The following is a 26050-nucleotide window of genomic DNA, read 5'->3' on the forward strand; positions in this document are numbered from 1 at the left end:
AACCTACTTTGTTGCCGCTTGGAAAATAATATGTACTACAACAGTAGAAGGTTTCACAAGTATTATAAGTAACCCTAACGACAATTTAAAGCTACTTTTGAACTTTGCGTTTTGACAAATTTTGTACAACTTCAATCAAAACTAAATTAATTTTGAGACCTTGCTAGTGTTATCAAAACACAAGTAAACCAGCGTGTCCAAACACCGACATTGAGATGTGAGATGGCATACTTTGTTCTAGTAGAAAATGCTCACATTGAGACTTTAATTCTTTTCCTCGGAAAAAATGTGGTTGGTACTCAAAGTTGAATTGAGTCATTTTGTATCGCCGGAACGTGCACTCCAATGCATTTGATATAGCCTTTTTTTTACCTTATTAGACTCATGGGACTGTAGAATTATCTGAGGGAACGGCGCCAGATAATACCTTATGTAATCGTAAATTTCAAGTTTGTGTAACATCACATTCGAGAATTGCAGACAATTTTTACTATTTTTTCAAATCACCCACGATGCTTGATGAAAAAAGAAAAGCTCACTTATTTATAGCACATGGTTATTTGAGAAATAAACTTGACAACAGATTCGCCACTGCAAACAAAAAGTCTCGAAAATTCAGTCGTCTTGTATGAATTAATTCTTTTCACGAGTATGCATTCCATAGGCAACATCAATATGGAGCCCGTTTTTTTAATACGTCTACGAGCTTAAAGAGTCTTTCCGACAAGATTCATTTTAGTGCTATGTCTTTCTAACAGGCGATTTAAAGTTTTATACTTGTATGACTGCGGGGATTTATAATAAACTAATCTTTAATTGTGACGCGTCTTTTTCATTCTAGTTGAGAACAGCACGTGGGATAATTACAACGGCCACCAGTGCAATTATACCAAACCACCATGAAATAAATTGCATTTGGTTTCAATTCAAGATAGTTTGACCACTTTTTTTGTGTAATGGCAGATGTCGCGCCTTTCGCATTTCACTGAAAATATTACTCCAACCAACCACTAGATCCCACCAAAGCACATTTTATGAATAAACAACAAATAACTAATCTTACAAAACAATTACACAGTTACAAGATACCCGCACTCAATGACATAGCACTACATTGCGGGGCTCCGATTTTCGGAACCACTAAAGCATCACGTATTGAAGGCATCATTGCTCAATACCAATTATACTTAATTCAATGGCACAACTTGACTCGTCGAACTACCTTAGCAATAGACATTGGAATCAAAAATTTTTCCTATTGCAAAACATCACCCTTAGCAGCAGCCAGCTCTTCATCTTGGCCAATTCTAGTGACTCATTGGGAAAAGCTCAATCTCGATACAAAATTTGGCGCATCTTACACGCCATTGCTTCATCAAGACACGGTTTTAGACAATAAACGATACTTGAATCACATAACAAACCAACTTGTTGACGATCTACTACAACCTGGCTTATCCAATGTCAAAATCATGGAAATTCAACGAACTAGATCAAACAATAACGCACAAACCTTGCCGACAATTTTAACCAATCATACATTGGAAAACTTGATTTGGGCCAAAATGTATCCAGCGTTGGTCATACCCATGACGTCAATGAAACTAATTCATTTTTGGCTTTATCGATTCATAACTAAAGATCTGATAAATACAAAATTGAAAAAGACAAACAAGATTATACGACGTGATTTGATTCTCTCATGGTTTGGTAAACTTTATCAATTAAAAGGGTATCGACATGAAACACTGGCGCCATTGGCAATACATCAACTACTTGAGCATCTACATTTACCGAAGGGGGATAAAACTGATGATTTGATTGACTCGTTGCTTTATAATCTTTGCATCAATTGTCAATTGAATCATCTAGGCCATTTTCACAAGTATATCCAACTTGATGGCAATTTTGTTGATTTTGTAAATGATGCTAATCAGTTTCATTTGGGTTTAATTCAACTGGTGGTTGAAAGGTATCAGCTAGAGCTAAAATAGACATGTGCTACATCATCTAGTATTAAAACTTGTCATATTGAAAAACCCCCAATTGCTATATAATCTCCTTACCCAAACTCCAAAACAATCAACCCCAAAACCTTTTCTCAACCTGTAACTCCACAATTACCAAGCCTATGTCCGCAACTCCCTCTTAACCTAGCCTCTCCCCCATTCTATGGATTAAAAACAACTCTACCTTCATAAGCATTGTTTCTCAATTTTTCAATATACTCTGGCAATTCCTTCAATTTGGCACTTCTCACAACGGGTTTAACTTTACCTTCACTAACCAATTTCAAAACATCATCCAAATCATTAGTAGTTCCCCAAAAACTACCCAAGATTCGAATTTCTCTCAATGCCAAATCTCCCAAATTAAACGATAAATTAGGAGCACCGAGTCCCACGGGCATAATTACACCCTTTGGTTCAACATACTTTTGACATACATCAAATGTAGCTTGCACTGAAACAAAATCAAAACATGCTGAAAAAGAGCCAGGAGAAATGGATTCTGGCAATGTTTCATAAACTGCATCAGCACCCAACTTCTTTGCTTGGTCACGAGCCTCCTTTTTTTTGTCCAAAACAGTAACTTTCGCACCAAATGCCTTGGCAACTTGAATTGCATTTCCACCCAATCCACCAGCACCAATAAGCAAGATATTCGAAGTTGGTGACACTTGAGCCATCTTGATTGCGTGATATGGTGTCAATACAGCATCAGTTGAAGCCGCAGCCACGTCTGCAGATACGTTATCTGGGATACGAGACAAGTTACGTGGTCTAGTAACCAACAAGTACTGTTGATACCCACCATCGTACCCCAATCCGAACCAATCACCAAATGCGTTTTTACATACATTGTCAATGGCACCACGACAATACTTGCACCCACCACATCCATTGGGTCCGACACAGGCAACACGATCACCAACCTTGTAGTTAATGACATCATCACCCACAGCAGCAACAGTTCCAGCAATTTCATGTCCCATGACATAATTATCACCACAATCCAACCCTTCGTAAATGACATGTAAATCAGAATGACACAATCCAACAGCATCAACTTTCAACAACAATTGACCCGCTTTGGGCTTGTGGACAGGCAAATCATTTCTCAAATTAAGTCCTGATTGCTTATTGAATACGAATCCGTACTGGCTTGATGGAATTGACATACTTCGATATAAAGATCTTGATAAATTGTAATGGGAGGTTGAAGTTGTTGATCTTAAAGATTTCAAAATTGATATGGTTTTAAACATTTAAAAAGGAGAGCGACAACAGATATTTATAGGTATGTTGTAGCGTTCTACCCCAAGAAATTTCAAATAATAGTCCGTTCTTTTGTTAGAAACTAAATCCGTTTAATCAAACACCCCCTTGTGAATAATGCAACTGATAGTTTTAAGTTGCATTCTTTTTTTAGCTTTTATATTTGACGGTGGGTGAAACTCCAGATTATTTTTATGCTGTGCCTATTGATGTTGCATTGGGCGCTAAGTTGCTTTACTATATATGCAGCATGATGCCACCTGTCGTGGCGAAAGTATTTTCATGATGTTAGGGGACACAAAAAAAAGTTAGAGTCCGAGAGACAATAGAGAAATGCCATTTGAATGTGGAGAAAGCAGAAACATACGTTATTGCAGACTAGAGCGTTATAGTGAGTAGAAGAGCAAGAATAGCAAATATAATCACCCTTAAAATTGCATCGCAACAGCCTCTTGCTTTTTCCTCCGTGCTGGAAATCAAGTTCTAGAATTACCTCAAAGAGATTCCACAATGTACTTGATATCAAAAAGATCTAATTATATAACCCCGGATATTCAAGTCCGTAAACAGTGTGCAGCAAAAGATGTTTTTTTCGTGTCTGCATGAAAAAGAAGGAAATAATCATACCACTTTGGAAAAATTAAAAGATCGGCCGAAACTGAGAAAATACTACCGAGGCACACATTTTTTTGCAGCCCACGGAAAGGAATCTCATGGATGCGGGAAGAGGCATAAGTGATCTTTGTTTATTCTTAGGCAAAGAGTGTTGCGGCTTCATGATCCAAAAGAGGAAAGATATTGGGGTCGCATAGCAAAGGACACAATACCCGAGTTTTCGAGGGAATCGAGGAGAAATAAATAGTAAATTTTTACTCATGTCTTTTTTACACCTACCCTAAGGTTCGATGTAAGCAAGTTAGCCTTCCAGGTAAATAAAACTGTCACACTTCCAAAGTCGAGACCTCATCTTTTACAATGTAGAGATAATTGAAAAGTTTACATTTACATTGTTCTAGTCACAAACAGGTATAAACTAACACGCCGTACTGTTTCTTCACAACATCCAAACAGCATTCATAATACAAGAGGTAATTTGAACCTATGAGTGTATGTACAACTAGTCGTCCAGAAATATGCAATCCTATTTGGGGATTGAATGCAAATTTTTGAAGAATTTGGTAGCGTTTAAGTTGTCAGATTCGCATTCCCGAAGCATCATTAAAGTTCAGACCTGAACTGCATAAGACAATCCCCCAAGCCAGTCGTTCATCATGTCGAAGCTCGCTGACACCTCAATAACAGACAGCATATCAGAAGAAGAAGATTTTCCATTTCCTGTATCAATATCCACCACTGATTTCAAAAATTTTAACAATGACCCAGAAGCCATTGATCAATTTCTATACAAGAGCCATCGATTTACATCCCTTGCTGTGTTGATCCAAGAACTAAAAGAACTTTCGTCAAGTTTGAATCAAAACTTGTTAGATATTGTCAACCATGACTATACTGATTTTATCAAATTGGGAAAATCAATAAATGGTGGTGATGACATGATCAATTCGATATCAGAGGATTTGAAGCAGTTCAAGATTCAACTACTTCAGTACGATGGTAAATTTAATCAAATGAATGATGAAGTCTCCACAACATTAACTCTAAGAAGGCAATTGATTGGGTTGAAAAGTGTAGCCAAGTTGCAACTTTTACTCCATGATCAAATTGAAATATTTGAAAAGTTGAGCAAGGATGATATAAACCTTGGTAATTTTCAGAAAATGGCGGCCACTTATTTATCAGTTCTCAGCGTTGGGAAACATTTGGAAAACTTGACCACCGAATCTCAAACTAAATTACAACAGCAATATTTGAATGCAAAGGTCAACTCAGTAATTATGGAATTTGAAAGCTTGGTACGACTGTTGATCAATGAGATTAAATTGAAAAGAATTAAAGAGCCAAGCTTAGTCATGCTGGTACTAAACATTCAAAATATGATCAAACATTAATGAATCATGCCCAATACAATTTTTCAGACTAGAGCGTCAGAATATGGTAATGGTAATTGTACTGGAAGCTAATCTACTGTAGGAACAAATAAAAGGGTCTCAACTCATTATCTGCAATCAAGCGAGACGCTTATAAAAGAGCTTGCAACTGGAACGACTACATGCGCCATGGTTAATGTACACGCCACTTTCTCCACCACAATACAAGCCCAAGTACTTTTTCTGAACCAGCTCTTTGGCTATCATCTCCTGGCCTCTCTGATTATACCACCTACAATGCCACCTTGCATTGGTAAGCGTTATTATTTAAGTGCAAATACAACTTTATTATCCTGTAAGCTAGTCTCTTCAATATACGTCGAAGACTCGAAATATCTATTACCTTGCCACATATTCAAAAAGGACTGGCCGTGATCGACATATTGGGTTAGAAAGCGCCCATAGGTAAACCATCTGTGCCAAATTCACATTGGTGAAAAGAATGGCGTGCTGATTGATGGAAAAGTGGTCCCACGAAGGGAAAACTTTCCGTGAGATTACTCAAGTTTGTATTCGCCGAGGTGATCAAAGCTGTCGTATCATTATCAAACTAGACCTTCCCCTTGCAGCTTTGGTAAACTGATTGATCAAATTCCAACAAGAAAATGTTAACACAGCATCAGGCTTACCTGGAGGGGGAGTAAGACCAATTTTCTACAAAGGCGTATATACTCACAGAAAACATATACGAAGGACGAAAACTTCCAAAGTCGATTATCGATCAGTCGTTTAGGGATCTATTCCCGAAACGTTATTGTTTTTCTGAAGGCCATTACGGTCAAAGAATTGTTGGTAAATTGACTGCAGATATTGAAATGTTGAAACACAAGTGAGCTTCTGAAAGCAATAGTGAAAGGGTTTTCATCAACTCGTTCCGAAGATAGAGAAAACTCAATTGATTCGTTAGAAACACTACTTTCTAAATCTCTTCTCAGTTTTCTTCTTTGTTCGCGCACTATCCAACCAGAATTTGCGAATTTGAAATAAAATTTTAGTTGAGAAAACTCGAAAACTCAGTCAAGTAAGCAAAGGCTACATACATCCTCACTATCTAAACATACACAACGTCATATAATACGCACATCATGTTCGGGGAATTCTTTATAGGCAGACACAAATGGGAAAATAAGGAAGAAACTCCGTTGCCAAATACTATACCAGAAGTGGATGAAGTAGGAGCCACTTCAGCACCGTTATTATCAGCATCATACTACATTGGAGACAGATGTAAACCATATAATGATGATTTCATGTTGTGTAAGGACGAGCACAATGGAGGAACTATAGATTGCTTAAAAGAAGGAAGACGTGTGACCAGATGCGCTATATCAGTATTGAAAGATTTAAACAAGTATTGTTTTGACGAATTCAAGTTACATTATGAATGTTTAGAACAAAATAACCAATATTTCAGTCGTTGTCGTGCTAGTGAAGGTGTTTTAAGTAAATGTGTATTTGACAATTTGAAATTAGTCAAGAAGATCCCTGGTGTTGAAGAGCAAATACAAGATAAAAAGAATCCAATTTATGGACCAGATTCAAAGGATGTCAGACAAACTAAGGAGTTTTTGAAAAAGCATGAAGCTACCGCAACTGCGACTCCTGCTTCTGCAACTGCTCCTGCCCCAAGCAGTAGCTAGATGAGAGAATATACATATTCTGCAAATACATTTAACTTCAAGGGACCAATCATCGTTGTACTCGTAGATCATAAAGACAGAATCTTCAAGAGGAATCAAGTAAGTCATGAAGAGGCTTGAGCTTTGGCTGCAACCTGTGTTGGTTGATAGCCATTTTTTGAAACCCTCTCTGTACATCTCTACAAATACACAATCTTTTAACATCACTCAATCCAAGTTTCTACACTGCACCTACGTATGAGACTCTCAAATAATATTTCTTTTATCACATTGCATTTTCGACGAAACTTCTATCAACTCTAAAAAGTTAAATCGCATCTTTTTCATCACCACGAAAAATAAACATCTCCATTGAACAAAAAAACCATCGCAAAACACAACACAATCGAATCACATTTCATGTTTGGTGCAAGCAGTAATACTGGAGGAGGCTTGTTTGGGACATCGAATACAAATAATAACACCACCGGAGGCGGGTTATTTGGAAACAAGCCAGCTACTTCAGCTAATACGGGATTTGGATTTGGACAACCAAATACCACTGGGCAAACAAATTCAACAGGTGGCTTGTTTGGTCAATCGCAGAATAGTAACACCAATGCAACGTCAGGAGGGTTGTTTGGATCAAATCAACAGAAACCAGTTGGAGGTGGGTTGTTTGGTACGACTCAAACGTCGAACCCAGCAACTACTGGAGGGTTTGGAGCAAACACTGGAGGCTCTACGTTTGGCAAGCCTGCCGGAACTCTAACCACAGGAGGAGGATTGTTCGGTAATAATCAACAACAAGGATCAAACACTGGAGGTTTGTTTGGAAACAACCAACAAAGCAACGCCGGCACGTCTGGAGTATTGTTTGGAAACAAGCAGCAAACTTCAAATGCCGGAGGCGGACTATTTGGAAATGCACAACAAAGCAACACAGGAAATTCTGGTAGTCTATTTGGAAACAATCAACAACAAAACAACACCAACACGGGTGGATTATTTGGGGGCAACCAACAATCATCAACATCAGGTGGTCTTTTTGGCAACAAGCCCAGCGCACCATCAGGTGGCGGTTTATTTGGATCTAGTAATACTCAACAGCAAAGTGGCGGTCTCTTTGGGTCAAACAATGCCAATACTCAAGGAGGTGGTGGGCTTTTTGGGAATAAGCCAACTGGTGGTGGTGGCGGATTGTTTGGAGGACAGCCGCAACAACAGCAGCAACAGCCACAGCAGCAGCAACAGTCAACATTTTTCTCCAATACCACTAATAACCAGCAACCATCATTTAGTTGGAGTCAGCCCCAGCAAACGCAACCTACCGTGAATAACGTTTCAACACTTGGCAGGTTCGGTCAAAGTACTGATCAACCTCAGACCGCCAACCCCGCAGCATATACTCCAGCCGTGAACGATCAATTGGCTAAAGTTTACGAACAATGGGATCCCAATTCACCTAAATGTGCGTTAAAGACGCATCTTTACAATAAATTCAATGACCAAGAAATGAATGTGTTGATGTCTCAGCCACGACCAGCCAATGAAACGCCGGAAGATTGGGATAAAGCCATGACTGAAAGACCTGGGCAAAATTTTTACCCCATCAAGATAACATCGTATGATGAAGTTGCGCAACGAGTTGAAACTCAATTAGATTACGCAGCCAAGGAGAAGGTTGTATTGAATCAGATTAATGAAAGACTAAATACATTGTCGGCAAAACACGACTTGGAAAATACCACGAGGATTCTTAAAGCCAAGACAAGACACACACAGCTTTCGCGGAGGTTGTTACGTTTGGCTACGGTATTGGCGATGCTTAAATTAAAGGGATACCCTTTGCTACCAGAGGAGGAAGAGATTGCCAAGCAATTTGATATATTGATCAATAAACTTAATGATCCAAACAGTCCGATTGGAAAAGTAGGGGATATTTTCGCCAAGATGGCGGTACTCAAAGAAAGAGCCGAGAATATCAATACTCAATTTGACAAGTCAATAAATGTTTTGAACGAATCTTTTGATAATGGCGTAGCCACCAAGGGCAAATCAAAAGAGGATATTCATAACCCCAATGATGCTATTGAAAAGATTTCGCAAATTTTGGTCAAACAACAAATGGGATTAAACTATTTGAACGAAGTGTTGAGAAAAGATGAAGAAAAGGTTGAAAAGATGATCTCAAATAGAAAGTAATAAAATTCAAAATGTATTAGTTTCAAGTTTATGTAAAATGTGTGTATGGTTCGTGTAGATCTCTATATCCTGCAATTTGTGAAAATGTTGCACATCATTTCGAATTGCCCGTCGTAGTCTAAACTTATCCAGCTTCTCATTCAAACTAGGATCGAACTTGGTAAGTGATATAAAGGGATTCTCAATAGTACCTAGTGACAAATCATACTTACCAAGAAGATCTCGTCCGTTACTAGATAGCTCATGTACGAATTGAATCAGTCGCTGGTTACCTGAAAACATTTCGTCATTTTCAACGTACAAGTATCTCGGAATTGATATTAAATTCAGTAGCTTCTCCTTGAGTTTGTCTCGTATGACAACATTCCTCGGATGTGAGTCAAAAATCTGTTCAGCTTCTTCATCATCAATTGACAAAGGCAGAAACACACTCTTTTTACGAATTGGACTGAATAGTATATCAACCTGAAATACTTTGTTGTCAACCAATGCCTCCGAATTCAATGGCGTCGTTTTCAAAATATCAACCGTAGCTAAATTGCGAAAGCTTTCGGTTATAAAATGTAACTCTGATGGTGTTTTTGGAGGAGGTATGATTTTGCACTTGAAACCAACGGCATACTTGAAGTATATCTGAAATCGCTTGGGTATTTTGCTCATGTCATCTCCTATGTAATGTATATTTACTTGGAATCAACATTTTCGCGATTTTGTAAAACTCATCTTTTTCAACCAAAGATTGACATGAATGGTGATGATACAACACAGAGTATAAAGCAGAAGCTAGCTGGTTATTTGAATAAGCCGGAAAATGACTCTTTGACACAAACAGTGATTGCACAAGCCAGAGGTAAAAGTTTTGAAGATTTTGTAAAGTTTACGCAGATTATTGGATTAAAAAACGATGAGCATGCAAAGGATATTTATGATAACATACAAGCTTCGATATTGGAAGCAAAAGCGTCGGGGCAGAAAAGAAGCCCAATTGTGGAAAGGGCTGGTAAGTCTTCGCTAAGGTTATCGTTTGATGAGGACGAAGATATCGATGAGATCATCACTCCAAACATCAAAATACGACCTAAAGATACAGTTCCAACTCAGCCAAAGTTCAAAAGAATAAAGAAAGAAGATGCCCAAAGGCTAAAAGAAGTTGCACCTACCTTTGTCAAAGATACCCTGGAAACAACAGAGCTCGTTAACAAACGTAATTCATCAAACTCACGAGTACACGACGCGACACGCAATCCAAGAGAAACTAACCCCTCGAGCAAGTGGGAATCAAGAGCAGTGAAGCAAAACTCTTCTCCGTCTATGAAGCAGAGCACTTCTCTGGTATTTTCAAAGGGAAGTACAGGTGGGTATTTTAATTCACTGGGGGAGTACATCGATCACGATCATGCACCCAACAACGATTTTAATCGTATACCGATAATTAGTCAAGTTTTGATTCCACCATTCCTTGAAAATGTGAGAGAGCATTTGACCTTGCAGATCACTGGATCCAGTATTAGAGGAGCAGGTCCAACTGTTGATCCAGTCAAGGATTCCGCGTCAGAATTGGCATCAATGGCAAAACAAGGGTCGTTGGTGGTGCAAAACATAAAGTCGAAACAGGAGAGGGCAAAACAGGCTAAAGAGAAAACGGGTGTCGCATCAACTGCAAAGAAGGAAGAAGAAGAAGCTAGAGTGCAGCAGGAGGATACAGAACAAAATATTGACTATGATACAATTCAAAAGCAAAGGAAAAGTCTACCTGCGTATGCGGTAAGAGACGATGTTGTCTCCACCATTCGTGACAACCAAGTCACAATCATTATTGGTGAAACAGGTTCAGGAAAGACAACCCAATTGGCCCAGTTTCTATATGAACAAGGATTGGCTACAACCACAGACGAGCGAAGAATCATTGGCTGTACACAACCAAGACGGGTTGCTGCGATGTCAGTTGCCAAAAGGGTTAGTGAAGAAATGCACGTTAAACTAGGGGAGGAAGTGGGGTACTCAGTGAGGTTTGATGACAAGACAAATCCCGAAAAGACTGTAATCAAGTATATGACGGAAGGTATTTTGTTGAGGGAGATTTTAGCGGACAATACTTTAAGTGAGTACAGCTGTATTATCATTGATGAGGCACATGAGAGATCACTAAATACGGATATCCTTTTGGGATTATTCAAAGGACTATTAGCCAAAAGAAGAGACTTGAAGCTAATTGTCACTTCAGCGACAATGAATGCTGATCGATTCACAAGATTTTTTGGAGCAGCACCACAGTTTACCATTCCAGGAAGAACTTTTCCTGTTGATATTTACTTCAACAAGAACGTGACAATGGATTATGTTGAAACAGCGGTAAAACAGATTTTATCGATCCATTTGAGTAAAGGAAGTGATACAAAGGGCGAATTTGTAAATGATGGCGACATTCTTGTGTTTATGACCGGTCAAGAGGATATTGAAATCACTTGTGACTTGTTACGTGAAAAGCTAAATATGTTGGAGAACCCACCTCCTTTGGAGATTTTGCCCATCTATTCCTCGATGCCGCAAGAGTTGCAGAAAAGGATATTCAATAAATCAAGTACTACAAAGAGGAAAGTCGTTGTTGCAACAAACATTGCGGAAACTTCATTGACAGTTGACGGTATAAAGTACGTAATTGATTGTGGTTTGGTCAAAGTCAAAGTTTACAATCCTAAACTTGGGATGGATACATTGCAAGTAGTTCCTATTTCTTTTGCAAATGCCGAGCAAAGAAGCGGTAGAGCAGGAAGAACTGGTGCAGGTGTCGCATACAGATTATACACTGAACACGCCACGGACCCTCAAAACATGTATCAACAGCCCATACCCGAGATTCAAAGGACTAATTTGAGCAATACAATGTTGCTCTTGAAGTCCTTGAATGTACGTGACATTAACAACTTTCCATTTTTGGATAGTCCTCCCAAAGATTTACTCAACTGTTCATTGTATGATTTGTGGGCCATGGGCGCATTAGACAATATCGGTGAATTGACCAAACTCGGACGCGACATGATTCAATTTCCGATCGAGCCAACTCTCTCCAAACTCATTTTGTTGTCGACTGAACAGTATTTTCGTTGTTCGGAAGATATCCTCACCATCGTTGCTATGTTGAGTGTTTCCAGCATCTTTCAAAGATCCAAAGAAAGAGCCAAGGAAGCTGATTCGGCAAGAGAAAGGTTTGTTGTTGCAGAATCTGATCATTTGACACTACTAAATGTTTACACCCAATGGGAAACGAATATGAACAAATTCGGCTCTAATTGGAATCGAATAAATGAGTGGTGTGACCGCAATTTCATACAACACAAGTCACTACTTCGAGCAAAGGAGATCAGAAAGCAGTTGGCGCTCATTATGCAAAAGAGAAAGCTTCCATTTTACAGAGCCAAGAATGATGATGATATTCGAAGATGTTTGTGCGCAGCTTTTTACCATCAACTGGCCAAGCTTGTCAAAACGGGTATTCATGGCGCTCCTGAGTTTGTTAACCTTCGCCATCCCTACATGAAGATGTATTTGCACCCCACGAGTAGCTTGCTCAATAGTAATTTAAGTCTGAACTTTGTCATCTACCATGATTTGATCTTGACTTCAAAAGAGTATATGAATTTTGTGACATGCGTCGATCCATTGTGGTTACTAGATTTTGGTTATGTGTTTTACAGTGTTCCTAAAGAATCTCATGGTATATTGATTGAGGGTGTGGAGAAAAATGCAAGGGAGGAATTTGAGCGTCAACTAGAGAAGGATCGAGTGATATATGAAGAGCAAAATACAAAAGTCCCAAAATCAGAAGAGAAGGACGCCTCGACAACAAACAGAAAAAGTTTACTATTTCGTAAACGAAAACGAATGTAATTAAGAAACTTTGAACCAATAAACACTTTTTTTTCTATACCTCCCCTAAAAACCTTTATCATTAAATTCGTAAAACTCTATTGCAAGACGATATTGTCAATCAATCTAGCTTTTTCATCGCTATCCTCTTTGGGCACCTTGACAGCGCATGAAACAATAGCTCCCAAGCCAGGTTTTACTACGTCAAGATCAGTCAAAAGTTCCGGATGACTAACCGCAATGTACTCAATGTCAAAATCTGGATCTTGCTGAAGAACTTTTCTAATTTCAGAAAGGATTTCACTTGCTTTAACTTCCTCCTGTTTGTCTTTTCTCTCTTTATAGAATGCTTCCCCGTTCTTCAACGCTTTGTAAATGACTGAGCTTCTATTCTTCATTTCGTCTGACAAATATTCATTTCTTGATGACATGGCTAAGCCGTTACTCTCTCTAGAAGTTGGCATCACTCTCACTTCAGTGGGAATGTGTAAATCCTTTACCAAATTCTTGATGACAACGCATTGTTGGGCATCTTTTTGACCAAAGTAGATTCTTGTTGGCTGCACAATGTTTAATAATTTGGTGACAACAGTTGCAACACCTCTGAAAAACTGTGGCCTCGTGACTCCTTCAAGTTGCTCACTAGAACCGTGAACAGTTACGAAGGTACCTCGTTGGTTTTCGACATCCAATGTAATACCACTAGGGTACATTTCGGTAACCTTCGGTACAAATACAGCATCCACAGGTTTGCTCTTGAATTGTGTTTCCAATATCTCCAAGTCATGATCCAAACTTCTGGGATATTTGTCCAAATCTTCAGTGGGTCCAAACTGGGAGGGGTTGACAAATATAGATACAATAGTCTTGTCATTTTCCTGTATTGACTGTGACACCAAGGAACAATGACCTGCATGTAATGCCCCCATGGTGGGAACAAACCCAACTGACTGGTTATTCAAGAAGAGCTGGGCTCTCCATTGTCTCACCTGGTGTACCGTCCTAAGTATTTTAATCTTACTTGAAGTCATGAAGAGTGTCAAATGAGTGTATGTGCTGGATCAGTGAAGGTAAATATCGTAAAGTGAATGTGATTTGAAAATTTTCAAAAAACGCATTACGAAAATTTTATTTTATACGACGTGCATATCTCTAAATCCGCTCGAATGTGGTGCTCAAGGGTTTGGTAAGTCCGAGGTATACTACATAGTCTGCATAAAGCTCGCCCATGAAAGGAGGTGATTTGTTGATTAAGTGGAGCTATTACAGAAACTACTTGCTAGTAACTTTGGCCCTTGATATGTTTTAAAAATGTATTATCCTTTTGGATCTGGCATCACCCTACGCCTGGTGCGTTGCTTTTAGCTTATCAAACTTTGATACCAGTATCAACAAATCGGTTCCAAACTTTTTCAATGCGGGGGCTCTTGTCTTCCCCCCTTGTTCGGATGTATGCGCCGATAAAGTACAATATTATTTCATTGTAACTCCGTTGTAAGATTAGAGCGATTCGCTACCATTTTAGTACCTCCATTCTCCGTTTTTGCGCATTTTCCCCCCACAAGCCGCCAATTTACCCGAGCAGAGTATAAGAGTTTCGTTAATTCCAACATTTTTTGCCCCAAGCAACTAGAACTCCCTGTAAAGCACAATGTCGTTCACACTTGAAAAGAAACAAGCAAAAGCTTATCCTTTTCGCGCAAAGGGAAGCACCTTGCTTGCCAAAGACGCCCAAGACTTAACCATTGTGTACAACAAATTCAAATCTAATTTTCCACGTCCCAATCCAGAGTCCCAATTGACCTTTAATTTGGTTTTTTGTCACGGGACTGGGTTTAATAAATCAGTATGGACATACCTCATAAAACAGTTGTACAAGCTTTCACAATCTCACCAAGTACCTTGGTTTTTGGACACTGTTCTTGCTATTGACGCTATTGGTCATGGTGATACAAGTTTGGCAAATGAAGGGAAATTGGGTTGTGTTTATATGTGGGATGATGGCTCAAAGGACGTTATTGAGGTTGTCAAGCACGAACTAGCAACCACAGGAGACATGAAGAACGATTTTGAGTCGAGAAACCTTATTGTTGGTCATTCCATGGGTGGATTTACCGCCTTGTATGCAACTTTTTTGGAGCCGGCTTTGTTTGACTCAGTTGTGGCAATAGAACCAGTCATTTACGGAACACCAGAATCTGAACAAAGATTCATGAAGCTGTTGAAAAAGTTGGTTGGCATTATGTTAGATTCCTTTGATACTGAACAAGATGCTAGAGATTATTTCGAGAAATACTCATTTACTAAGCGTTTCCAGTCTGAAGTATTACAAGATTACATTGCTGATGAAATTTACAAGACAAAGAATGCGGAAGGAAAAGATGTGTATAAGACCAAGTGTCTGAAAGTGAGTCAATTGACAACTTATTTGAGTCCCCGTATGGCTATGCAAAAGGGTATGCTTATTTTGCCATTGATCAGAGTTCCTGTTTTCCATGTTATCGGCGGCGCAGCTAATTGGAACGTAAGAGAGAGTATCACCTGGATTCGTACCAGCATCAGATCGGATATGTTGGCTGGTGCTATTGAAATCAAAGACGGACAACATTTGGTGAATTCTGAACAGCCAGATGATGTGGTTAAGATCATCAGAGAGTCAATGACGAAACGTGACGAGGAATACAAAAAGAAGAGGTCTATGATTCCTGAAATTGCTTTGAATGGAGACAAAAATGCCATTCGCGACCAGCAATACAAGCTGATTTTAAATCTCGACATGGACCACGTATATGGTTACGATGCCGCAAACCACGTTCCATTTCAATTGATTGATAAGAAATCCAAATTGTAGTATTTGTTGATTTGACCCTTCCGGAGGTAATACGCGCCTTTTTTTTCCTCTAGTATATGTTTTAAAGTGATAGTATATTTTAGATTTGGAGCTGTAAATGTAGTCCTTAAATTATACTGAGGAGACTTTCGGGTGTGTAATTTGCAAGCAGAAATTTTGCAATTTGTTGATTGTGCTTTTGTGCAAGAAAAAGTTTTTTTAATTTTTTTTTTCAAAAGTTTCCCATCTGCCATCTCATCACTACCAATTGAGCACACACACCAAAATCTCGCAGCTGTTCCAAAAGATCTTCCAGTTTTGCTAGAAATGAGTGTTTCAGCTGAATCAAAGTTGAAAGCAATCCTAAAGTGTATTCAAGATATTGTCAAGAATGACAAACAAATGAAGAGTTTGGATACTAAGGTTTTAACCGTTTTGGTGGAAAATTTGGAAGTTCGCAACTTTGACAAAAAAGCAGTGAACAAAGTATATGACTTTGTCCAGAAACTAGAAGCGAAGGAGAAGGAGGCTCAGTCCTCTGATTCCGAAAGCGGTTCTGATGGCGATGACGAGACTAGTTCCGGAGACGAAGATACTTCAGGCGATGAAAGTGACGACGAGGACGACACTAAAGAAGTGGGAGCAGCCACCGATGAGAAAGAGACGTCAAAGACTTCATCATCAAACACCTCCTCCAGCACGGACAGCTCCTCATCTTCAGAGAGTGACACGTCCTCCAGCTCATCAACAGACACCGACTCATCAAGCTCATCTTCAGAGTCATCAAGCTCATCTTCAGAATCATCAAGCTCATCTTCAGAATCATCAAGCTCATCTTCAGAGTCATCAAGCTCATCTTCAGAGTCATCAAGCTCATCTTCAGATTCATCAAACTCATCTTCAGATTCATCAAGCTCATCCTCAGATTCAGACTCCGATTCATCAGATTCCTCCAGTTCATCCGACTCATCCTCATCAAGTGAATCCGACTCCGACTCAAAGTCATATACAAACAAAAGGAAACACCAAGGTTCAGACGACGCACATAATCAAAAGAAAGTCAAAGTTGAACCCGGTACCTCTTCAGGCTCATCAGTGACAGAATCAATCAACTCCAACTCAACACCAGCCACTCCTGAACCTGAACTTAAACCAGGTCAAAGAAAGCATTTCTCTAGAATAGATAGATCAAAAATCTCTTTTGAAGACAGAGCGTTGCAAGATAACACATACAAAGGTGCAGCTGGAACTTGGGGAGAAAAAGCCAGTGAAAGATTGTTGCAAGTTAGAGGTAAGGATTTCACCAAGAACAAAAACAAAATGAAAAAAGGCAGCTACAGAGGAGGTAGCATTACTTTAGCTAGCGGGTCATATAAATTTACCGATTAGAGTTGTATCAGGGTGAGTTTATTCGTTAATTAAGATTTGTCAATAGATTTGAACATGGTTGCCAAAAATTGATGATTTTGTAAAAAGATGCACGCCCTTCTTTACAAAAGAAATCAAAAATGTAGAACTTCAAGATTCTCATAAATCACATCTTTTTATCCCTTACATCTGACCCTTTTATTGGTTTTTTGATAGGGATCAGAGCTACTTATTATGTCCAAAAGATCACAGTCTGTCAACTATGCTGAACTTGATGATGAAAATTTCTCTGATGAAGGGTACATTGACATAGATGATGATGATTATGGTACACCCAGAAAGAGGAAGGCAAATAAGGCAACTGCCGATGAAGTTGCTCAACAACTAAAGAAACAAAAGGCCCGTATGGCTGTAAACTCGGTCAAGGGTCTGTTACTGGAGCAAAACTTTTCAGATGATGATTTGCTAGATGTAACCCCTGATTTACCTCCAGGTTATATCCCTGATGCAGTTTCGAAGTCTTTTGGTGCATCCGATTTCTCATATCTCAAATTAAAGCCAGACCATTTTACGAGACCCTTATGGATATCTCCAAATGACATGAGGATTATTCTAGAGTCATTCTCGCCATTAGCTGAGCAAGCGCAAGATTTTTTAATCACAATTGCTGAGCCAATCTCGAGGCCCTCACACATACACGAGTACAAGATAACTCCATTTTCATTGTATGCAGCCGTTTCAGTGGGACTAGAAACCAATGATATAATATCTGTATTGAATAGGTTATCAAAAGTGCCTGTGACAGACACCATTGTCGAATTTATTAAAGCCGCAACTGTATCATATGGTAAGATCAAGTTAGTTTTGAAAAACAATAGGTATTTTGTTGAAAGTACACAAGCGGATATATTGCAAATGTTGCTCAAAGATGAGGTTATTGGCCCTTTGAGAATACAATCCACTGAAAACACTGTGACCAGCAACGGGTTGGTTCAATCGGCACCTCCGCAGAATGACATTGAAATACCGGGAACCAAAAAGAAAGAAGAGTCCGCTGCTGACGCAACAAAACCATCCAATGAAGCTGAAGACATTTTTGCTTCGGTTGTTGGAAGTCGAGACGACGAAGATGACTTGGACACTGTACACTCGTTCGAGATATCCCACGACTCTGTGGAAATTGTAAAGAGGCGATGTCAAGAGATTGACTATCCAGTTTTGGAAGAGTATGATTTCCGTAATGATGCAAGAAATCCCGACCTTGAAATTGATTTGAAACCCTCAACGCAAATCAGGCCATATCAAGAGAAATCATTGTCGAAAATGTTTGGAAATGGAAGAGCTAGATCAGGTATCATTGTGCTTCCGTGTGGTGCCGGAAAGACGTTGGTTGGAATTACTGCTGCTTGCACCATCCGAAAGTCTGTTATTGTATTGTGTACCTCATCAGTTTCGGTTATGCAGTGGAGGCAACAGTTCTTGCAATGGTGTACAATACAACCGGAAAAAGTTGCTGTATTCACATCAGAGAACAAAGAAATGTTTGCCAGTGAATCTGGCTTAGTAGTTTCCACGTATTCAATGGTTGCAAACACTCGTAACAGGTCGCATGATTCGCAAAAAGTGATGGATTTTCTTCGATCACGAGAATGGGGGTTTATCATCTTGGATGAGGTGCATGTTGTCCCTGCCAATATGTTTAGACGTGTTGTTACGACTATAGCTGCGCACGCCAAGCTTGGCTTAACAGCTACTTTGGTGCGTGAAGATGACAAGATTGATGATTTGAATTTCTTGATTGGTCCCAAATTGTACGAAGCAAATTGGATGGACTTGGCACAAAAGGGACACATTGCAAATGTTCAATGTGCTGAAGTGTGGTGTCCGATGACGGCTGAATTTTATCAAGAGTATTTGCGGGAAAGTGCCCGTAAAAGGATGCTATTGTATATTATGAATCCTACCAAGTTTCAAGCATGTCAGTTTTTGATCCATTATCATGAAAAGAGGGGCGACAAGATCATTGTGTTTAGTGATAATGTGTATGCACTTCAAGAGTATGCATTGAAACTTGGTAAACCATTTATATATGGATCTACGCCGCAACAGGAGAGAATGAAGATTTTGCAGAATTTCCAACACAATGATCAAATAAACACCATTTTTTTGTCGAAAGTGGGTGATACATCCATTGACTTGCCTGAGGCTACATGTTTGATTCAAATATCATCGCATTATGGGTCCAGAAGACAAGAGGCTCAAAGATTAGGTAGAATTTTGCGAGCCAAGAGACGTAATGATGAAGGGTTTAATGCATTTTTCTACTCTTTGGTGTCGAAAGATACTCAAGAAATGTATTATTCCACAAAGAGACAAGCATTCCTAGTTGACCAAGGTTATGCATTCAAAGTCATTACACATTTGAGTGGCATGGAGCAATTACCTGACTTGGCGTATGCATCAGCTAGAGAACGTCGAGAATTGTTGCAGCAAGTGTTGTTGAAGAATGAAGATGCTGCCGGTTTGGAAATTGGTGATGATGTAGATACGAATTTCATTTCCCGAGAGCAAAGACAAAGGATGGACAATAGCAAACAAAGTGGTGCTACTCGATCGGCTGGTTCGTTGGCTGGGTTGGCTGGTGGTGAAGATATGGCTTATATTGAGTATAGCAGGAACAAGAATAAGGAGTTGGGAGCGCATCACCCATTGATTCAAAAGATGTATTACAAGAAGAAGCAACAGCAACAACAACAACTGCAAGAGCAACAACTGCAGCTGCTGCAACAACATCAAGGACGCAGATAGAAATTCTATAATTTACAATTGTCATTTACTTACTTATAAAGTCACCAAAATCATCGTCTTCTTCTTCTTCACTCTCTGAGCTTTGACCAGCTAGTGTTTGTCTATCGGCTGTTTCATAGTTATTTTCATTATCAGTCAAACTCAAATCCTCACCACCATCATCATCCAGTGAACCCTTCGACTTATCACCATCATCATCATCATCATCGACACCCCCATTCAGCACCGTATCTTGATCGAATATTTGAGCCCATTGATCATAATAATACTGTTGCTGTAAATGATCATATCTCATGTTATAATTCTCTAAATGCTCAAGAAACTCTTCTGAGTCAATATCATGTCTGAAACGTAGCAAGAGGGCAATCTGTGCCACTTTTGTCGCATCATCAAGGTTGTGAAGATCGCTACCGCCTCCTGTCCCTACTTCCTCTTCTTCAACACTGTCGGTTATTAGTGGATGGTACCCTGAATTGGGCAATTGTACAATAACCCGAAACCATTGAGTTGACACAATACCCAAATCATGCGATGGCTCTTTAATCGTAGTGGTGCCATCATGAGCAATGCCGATAATTTGTTTCATTTGCACATTACTGGCCACCTGCGCCGTGTCTACATCTTCTTCGCGCGGCACTAATCCCAATTCGGCACGGAGATGCTTGTTGTTGTTGTTGATGGGCGCATACCATGTTTCGCCCCATAAGTTTGTGCCATTGTGATTGTTTATAAATTCCAATTTCAATCGATGTTGAGTAAATGCAGGGATGACCTTGTTGGTATTGGTTTCGTTGGATTTATGGTTTTTAGAGTCGTGGGTGTTTTTTTGTTTGATTTCTCGAATTAATTTAATGGAACCCGTCCATATACATTCAACTTGATCTTCAATACCATTACCAGTTGCAAGTTGAGTGAGTAAATTGGCAGGTAGATTGTATAATTTGACTTGTTTCAGCTGGAAAAGCACAAATTGGAGTATGTTATCATCAGGTTGATCCGTTGGCATGAGTGTATGTGTGTGTGGGGGAGGGAGGGAGGGAGCTGGTGGTAAGTAGTATTGGTCTTAAGTTGCTTGTTACACGCTAATTGATAAGAAGCTCTAGACTTTTCTGAATCGAAACTTTTTTCTTTTCCCCCATTACATCATAGGGACGCACCCCGTTGTACCGAAAACAAAAAGAATATTATGGATATTCTACACAATGCTTTTCCTATAGACATTTACCAAACTCTTTTAAATCATTATCCACCTTCAAATCCTCTTTAAACCCATCAACCAATATCTGAAACTCACCATTGAAAATGTCCACTTCAAGAATCTTCCACAATTTAGTCATTCTTTTCATACCGTCATCAATATCCTTTTCTAGCTGATACTCTTCATCTTGATCCAGCAGTGATCCATCATGTACTCTTTCTTGACTATTTATCAATACCAAGAACGTTTCAATGACGGATAGGTACTCTTGACTAGTATTTATGAATCTGAAAATCGATTGCAAAATCTCATAAATCTGATCAATAAAACTGATGCTTGTCTTGGCTCCCTTGATTGACCCATTAAACAATTTTGTATACACGATATCGTCAAGGTATCGCTCATGTACTGTGATTAGCTCATCGATAGTCAATTTATTCATGGGGGTTCGTTCAGTATCTTGGTCAATGTCTTTTTCCTCCTCCACAGCTTGAGGCAATTTCATAAACAGTTTATCCAAAACTAGCTTCTTGTCCGTTGTTTGATCACGATGACAAAGCTTGTCAATAATATTTCGTTCAAATGAAGTTTCAACCACATCGTAAGATAAATAGCCCACCAAATCATCCAAGAATTTAATCAAATGATGCCTCCTAATATCAACTCCATTGACTTGACTAACCAATTTTCTATAGCTACCTCTAACACGAGGTGTCATTGTCATTTGCAATTGACCAAACGCCAAGTAATTGGATTTTAAAAGCATTTGTAAATGACGCAATTTCCAAAAAAAATGGAAAATCTTGAGATATTTAACCATTGACAGTTGCAAAAGATCCAGTATTGGCAAATCACCAATCTTGTAATCAATCAAGAACGAATCCCACCCAAATGTTTCCAATTGCGGGTTGAAAATTTTGGAATCAATACGTTCAACATTGTCTTTACGCAATTTAACCGATGAGATTTGTATAGCATCGTGTAGTACTTGATGTAATTGACTCGATGTGATTTCCAATGATGTTAAGTTGAATGCTGATTCTCCCTTGATAATTATCGATTCCACGAAATCATTCAACTCCATAAAGTAGAGATTTTTGAAATTTTGCAAATGGGTAAACAAGTGATATTTGTCATGTACAAGTTGTGTGAAAAATGTGAGTACTTCATTATATTGCCGGTTGATCACATCAATGGTTTCATTAACTGTCATTGAAGCTAATCCATTATGGTTGGTGAAAATCTCCCTTGAGTACTTGATATTAAAATCATCAACAAATTTCAATTCTTGACAATATTTTTCAAGAAAGATTAGTGTTTTACCAATTTGAAAAATTTGGTCACTTGATTTGATAAATTCGGGGACTTTGTCACGGTGGTACTGGATTATCGATTGGAAATGCTCACCATCTTGATTAAACGATATAAAGAATTCGCTATTTCGATCAATCAATTCCCCCTTGATCAACCAAAACTCAAGTACATTGTAATAAGGTTTCACAATTTCAGTAAATGTCAGACTAGCAATACTTGATACATGCTTATCACCAAATTTAGTGAACTTGTAAATGTGGTTAAGAAACTGATACCCATCCAATTCGATCATTCGTAACGACGCACGATACAAGAATCGTAATGTAAAGATCCATTCATAAATTTCCTGATAGACAGACAAGACACTCAGTGGCAGTTTACTAAACACTTGGTTCAAGTCATGGCTATACTGCTTCAACTTCGTATCCAATAATGCAATGAATGCACCCTTTATCGCCAGTGCTTGTTTGCCTCTATTTTTGACAACGAAAATATCCAATTGCTTGTATAATAATGCATACTCAAATAAGCCTTTCAATAGGGAGCTATAGCTATTATTTATCGTTTGCGGTATCTCTATCCGCTTGTAGTTATTTGTAAATGTAAACAATTTCGAGTCAAGACCCATCAAAGTGTATGGCAAATAAGTGAGGATGGTATCTTCAGGTAAGGATCTGTAGTAAGGTTGGATCAATTGTGCTAAAGTTTTATCCTTGGTGTTTATCGCTGGTGATGATACGGCCACCGTATCTAGCTTATCGCCACGTTCAGCTTGTCCATCATCATCATCATCACGCATGGCTTCGAAAAACGTCAAGTAGTTGGCAATTTGATCAAGTGATCGATGTTGACTTAGCAAATTGACGAGTGATTGAAATTGAGCCCATTCTTGTTTCAAGCCATTACTGAGAAAAGTTTGTTTGTGATTATTGATAATGGTGGATATATCTTCACGAATAGGTTGTGTGTTGATTAAGGAGGTGTACAATTCGTGGGCAACACTTTGTATGTATTCTTCGCCTAACTCGGCTGGTATCAACGATTTCACAACTCGGTGTACATATAGCTTAATCACCTGTGGTTTATCAAGAGCCATACTATAGGAGATGCTATGGGTTGAAGCTGTATATTTTGTTTACTTGGTTTTGTTTACATTAAGTGATGTACGCGTGGATTTTTTTTTTTTTTTTTTTTTTTAAGAAAACAAAAAAAGCTACAAAGCGTACGCAGTTAAAGAGTTACTGGCATATAATATTGGATAAAACTATAAAGAAAAAGATTTGGAGCAATATCCTGCTCTCTCGTGTCTAGCTCACTACAAAGCGACACCTGAGGAGACACCCAACGGAGCGACGATTGGATCAACAACATTTGGATTCAAATCAGCATCAGTCAATGCCAATTGTTCATCTGTCCAAATATGCTGGATTGGTGCTCCATCAGTTTCACCAACACCACATAATCCACCACTTGCAGTCCAGTCATTGATTCTCTTTAAATTCAATTCATTGAAAACATCATTAACAGCTTCAATCAAATGGTTGGAGATTTCAGGACCATGGCCTGGGGTAGGAGTAATTCTTAATCTCTCTTCACCAATGGGGACAGTGGGGAAATTGATAGCTTGCACATAAATTTTGTGTTTATCCAACAACATGTCAGAAGCTCTCTTGGCATCGTATGCGTTACCAATTAACACAGGGACGATATGAGATGGATTGGGGATAACTGGTAATCCCAATTGGTTCATGTTATCCTTGACATATCTAGTGTTTTTCTGTTGCGCAATACGATCCTTTAATGTAGCTCTTTGGTAACGAATGGATTCAGCAGCACCAGCCATAATTGCCGGTGGTAAACTAGTGGTGAAGATAAAACCAGGTGCATAACATCTAAACCAATCAATCATGTTTGCTTTACCAGTGACATAACCACCAACACATCCATAAGCTTTACCAAGAGTACCAGTAACCATATCAACTCTACTCATGACAGTTTCAACATCAGCAGGGTTTATACCCAGTTTCAAATGGGCTTCAAAATTCAAGTGTTCGGCAACACCAGCACCATGAGGACCATACATACCAACAGCGTGGACTTCATCTAAAAATGTAACTGCACCATATTTTTCAGCCAAGTCACAAATGGCTTCAATTGGAGCGACTGATCCACACATGGAATAAACCGACTCAAACGCAATCAACTTGGGAACAGATTTAGGGTATTGCGCCAATTTAGCTTCTAAATCAACCAAGTTATTGTGCTTGAAAATGTGTTTCTTGGCACGGGAGTTTCTAATACCTTGAATCATTGATGCATGGTTCAACTCATCGGAGAAGATAACCAAATCTTTAATCTTTTGACCAAACAATGACAATACTGCATCATTGGCAACAAAACATGAACTGAAAACCAACGCCGCTTCATGTTTATGCAAAGCAGCCAATTCAGACTCCAATTTGATAGCATGGGCATTATGGCCAGCAATATTTCTAGTTCCACCAGCACCTGACCCATACTTGTCCAAAACACGCTTCATTTCATTCAAGGTTGATTCATTCTTTCCCATTCCAAGGTAATCATTTGAACACCAAACGGTAACTTTATCATCTTCTTGAGCACGGTGAGCTTTTGGGAACTCATTAGCTAAACGATTGATATTGTTGAAGAAACGATAGGATTTATCAGTTCTCTTCTTGTTCAAGTCATCATTTAAAAACCCTTGGAAATCAAATTTTTGTTCATTACCATTGAAATTGACTTGAGCATCGGACAAGTTTTCATTTTGCAAACGATATGGAGATACTGCTGGTGGTGGTGGTGGTGGAACAAAAGCAGAAGCATCAGGAGTGGTGGACGAACGGCTGACACTAGCTCTTCTTGGGCTAGAAGCTGAAGAGTAGGATCTGACAGCTTGACGTTGCTGTTGTTCATGTTGCTGCTGTTGCTGTTGCTCTTGAGCCTTGAGTGCATTGGCCATATAAGGACATTGACGAGCACGTTGGGCCAAACCACCAGACGATCTACTCAATTGACGCAATGCCTGGGTTGAAGTAGATTGAACAAATGGACAAACCGACAAGGAAACTTTGATGACTGACTCCATTGTAGACACAGGAGGATACTGTAGGGAGTATTAAGATGTCTTTTAGATCTGAAATGAGGATCTCAGTCTTGTAGAAAGAAAGAAAGAAAGAAAGAAAATGATGAGTTTCAGTCAATGATATTTTTTTTTTCTTTCTATATTTTACTTTTGATGTTGTACCAAGAAAAAAATTTTCGTCGAGAGAAAGAGTGTGTTGAGATGGTTTCTGTTAGTTCTTTGCTGCACTTTGTAAATTTGCATATGACTAAAACATTGTACAAGAATACGAAACGAGAACCCATTATGTAAACTAATTAATAGGACTCTGTTGGTAGGGTTTGAAGTGGAGTATCCTTTTTCATAAGCAAATGTTTGTGTGTGTGTGTGTGACCTTTAGTTCTCCAATGAATGTGTGTTTTGGTTAGTGATT

The 26050-nt window shown here is 39.0% G+C and overlaps 14 protein-coding genes across 14 annotated transcripts; 8 read left to right on the plus strand and 6 right to left on the minus strand. All coding sequences in view use genetic code 12, as the record gives it.

Annotated features, from left to right (window-relative positions):
* Positions 1-1034: 1034 nt before the first annotated feature.
* Positions 1035-1994, plus strand: CCE1 (cruciform cutting endonuclease; the record flags this gene model as incomplete). The annotated part of the gene is made up of 1 exon (XM_036807931.1): positions 1035-1994. The coding sequence occupies one exon, from the start codon at positions 1035-1037 to the stop codon at positions 1992-1994; it is 960 nt and encodes a 319-aa protein (XP_036664719.1).
* Positions 1995-2170: 176 nt separating this feature from the next.
* On the minus strand, positions 2171-3181 carry ADH5 (Adh5p; the record flags this gene model as incomplete). The annotated part of the gene is made up of 1 exon (XM_036807932.1): positions 2171-3181. The coding sequence occupies one exon, from the start codon at positions 3179-3181 to the stop codon at positions 2171-2173; it is 1011 nt and encodes a 336-aa protein (XP_036664720.1).
* A 1368-nt stretch (positions 3182-4549) lies between these two features.
* On the plus strand, positions 4550-5287 carry CPAR2_800980 (Golgi transport complex subunit; the record flags this gene model as incomplete). The annotated part of the gene is made up of 1 exon (XM_036807933.1): positions 4550-5287. One exon carries the CDS (start codon positions 4550-4552, stop codon positions 5285-5287), a length of 738 nt encoding a protein of 245 aa, XP_036664721.1.
* Positions 5288-6411: 1124 nt separating this feature from the next.
* On the plus strand, positions 6412-6966 carry CPAR2_800990 (uncharacterized protein; the record flags this gene model as incomplete). Its single annotated transcript, XM_036807935.1, has 1 exon — positions 6412-6966. The coding sequence occupies one exon, from the start codon at positions 6412-6414 to the stop codon at positions 6964-6966; it is 555 nt and encodes a 184-aa protein (XP_036664722.1).
* A 399-nt stretch (positions 6967-7365) lies between these two features.
* On the plus strand, positions 7366-9150 carry CPAR2_801000 (FG-nucleoporin; the record flags this gene model as incomplete). Its single annotated transcript, XM_036807936.1, has 1 exon — positions 7366-9150. The coding sequence occupies one exon, from the start codon at positions 7366-7368 to the stop codon at positions 9148-9150; it is 1785 nt and encodes a 594-aa protein (XP_036664723.1).
* Positions 9151-9156: 6 nt separating this feature from the next.
* Positions 9157-9810, minus strand: CPAR2_801010 (uncharacterized protein; the record flags this gene model as incomplete). Its single annotated transcript, XM_036807937.1, has 1 exon — positions 9157-9810. One exon carries the CDS (start codon positions 9808-9810, stop codon positions 9157-9159), a length of 654 nt encoding a protein of 217 aa, XP_036664724.1.
* Positions 9811-9894: 84 nt separating this feature from the next.
* On the plus strand, positions 9895-13038 carry CPAR2_801020 (DEAH-box RNA helicase; the record flags this gene model as incomplete). Its single annotated transcript, XM_036807938.1, has 1 exon — positions 9895-13038. One exon carries the CDS (start codon positions 9895-9897, stop codon positions 13036-13038), a length of 3144 nt encoding a protein of 1047 aa, XP_036664725.1.
* Positions 13039-13115: 77 nt separating this feature from the next.
* PAN6 (pantoate--beta-alanine ligase) lies at positions 13116-14048 on the minus strand (the record flags this gene model as incomplete). The annotated part of the gene is made up of 1 exon (XM_036807939.1): positions 13116-14048. One exon carries the CDS (start codon positions 14046-14048, stop codon positions 13116-13118), a length of 933 nt encoding a protein of 310 aa, XP_036664726.1.
* Positions 14049-14668: 620 nt separating this feature from the next.
* On the plus strand, positions 14669-15868 carry CPAR2_801040 (triglyceride lipase; the record flags this gene model as incomplete). Its single annotated transcript, XM_036807940.1, has 1 exon — positions 14669-15868. The coding sequence occupies one exon, from the start codon at positions 14669-14671 to the stop codon at positions 15866-15868; it is 1200 nt and encodes a 399-aa protein (XP_036664727.1).
* Positions 15869-16174: 306 nt separating this feature from the next.
* Positions 16175-17236, plus strand: SRP40 (Srp40p; the record flags this gene model as incomplete). The annotated part of the gene is made up of 1 exon (XM_036807941.1): positions 16175-17236. One exon carries the CDS (start codon positions 16175-16177, stop codon positions 17234-17236), a length of 1062 nt encoding a protein of 353 aa, XP_036664728.1.
* Positions 17237-17449: 213 nt separating this feature from the next.
* Positions 17450-20023, plus strand: CPAR2_801060 (TFIIH/NER complex ATPase/helicase subunit; the record flags this gene model as incomplete). Its single annotated transcript, XM_036807942.1, has 1 exon — positions 17450-20023. The coding sequence occupies one exon, from the start codon at positions 17450-17452 to the stop codon at positions 20021-20023; it is 2574 nt and encodes an 857-aa protein (XP_036664729.1).
* A 25-nt stretch (positions 20024-20048) lies between these two features.
* CPAR2_801070 (uncharacterized protein) lies at positions 20049-21029 on the minus strand (the record flags this gene model as incomplete). Its single annotated transcript, XM_036807943.1, has 1 exon — positions 20049-21029. The coding sequence occupies one exon, from the start codon at positions 21027-21029 to the stop codon at positions 20049-20051; it is 981 nt and encodes a 326-aa protein (XP_036664730.1).
* A 205-nt stretch (positions 21030-21234) lies between these two features.
* On the minus strand, positions 21235-23631 carry SPC98 (Spc98p; the record flags this gene model as incomplete). The annotated part of the gene is made up of 1 exon (XM_036807944.1): positions 21235-23631. The coding sequence occupies one exon, from the start codon at positions 23629-23631 to the stop codon at positions 21235-21237; it is 2397 nt and encodes a 798-aa protein (XP_036664731.1).
* A 219-nt stretch (positions 23632-23850) lies between these two features.
* Positions 23851-25641, minus strand: HEM1 (5-aminolevulinate synthase; the record flags this gene model as incomplete). Its single annotated transcript, XM_036807946.1, has 1 exon — positions 23851-25641. One exon carries the CDS (start codon positions 25639-25641, stop codon positions 23851-23853), a length of 1791 nt encoding a protein of 596 aa, XP_036664732.1.
* Positions 25642-26050: the final 409 nt, after the last annotated feature.

The sequence above is a fragment of the Candida parapsilosis genome, contig 005807 (genome assembly GCF_000182765.1).
Source record: "Candida parapsilosis strain CDC317 annotated contig 005807".
In the NCBI taxonomy this organism is placed as follows: domain Eukaryota; kingdom Fungi; phylum Ascomycota; class Pichiomycetes; order Serinales; family Debaryomycetaceae; genus Lodderomyces; species Lodderomyces parapsilosis.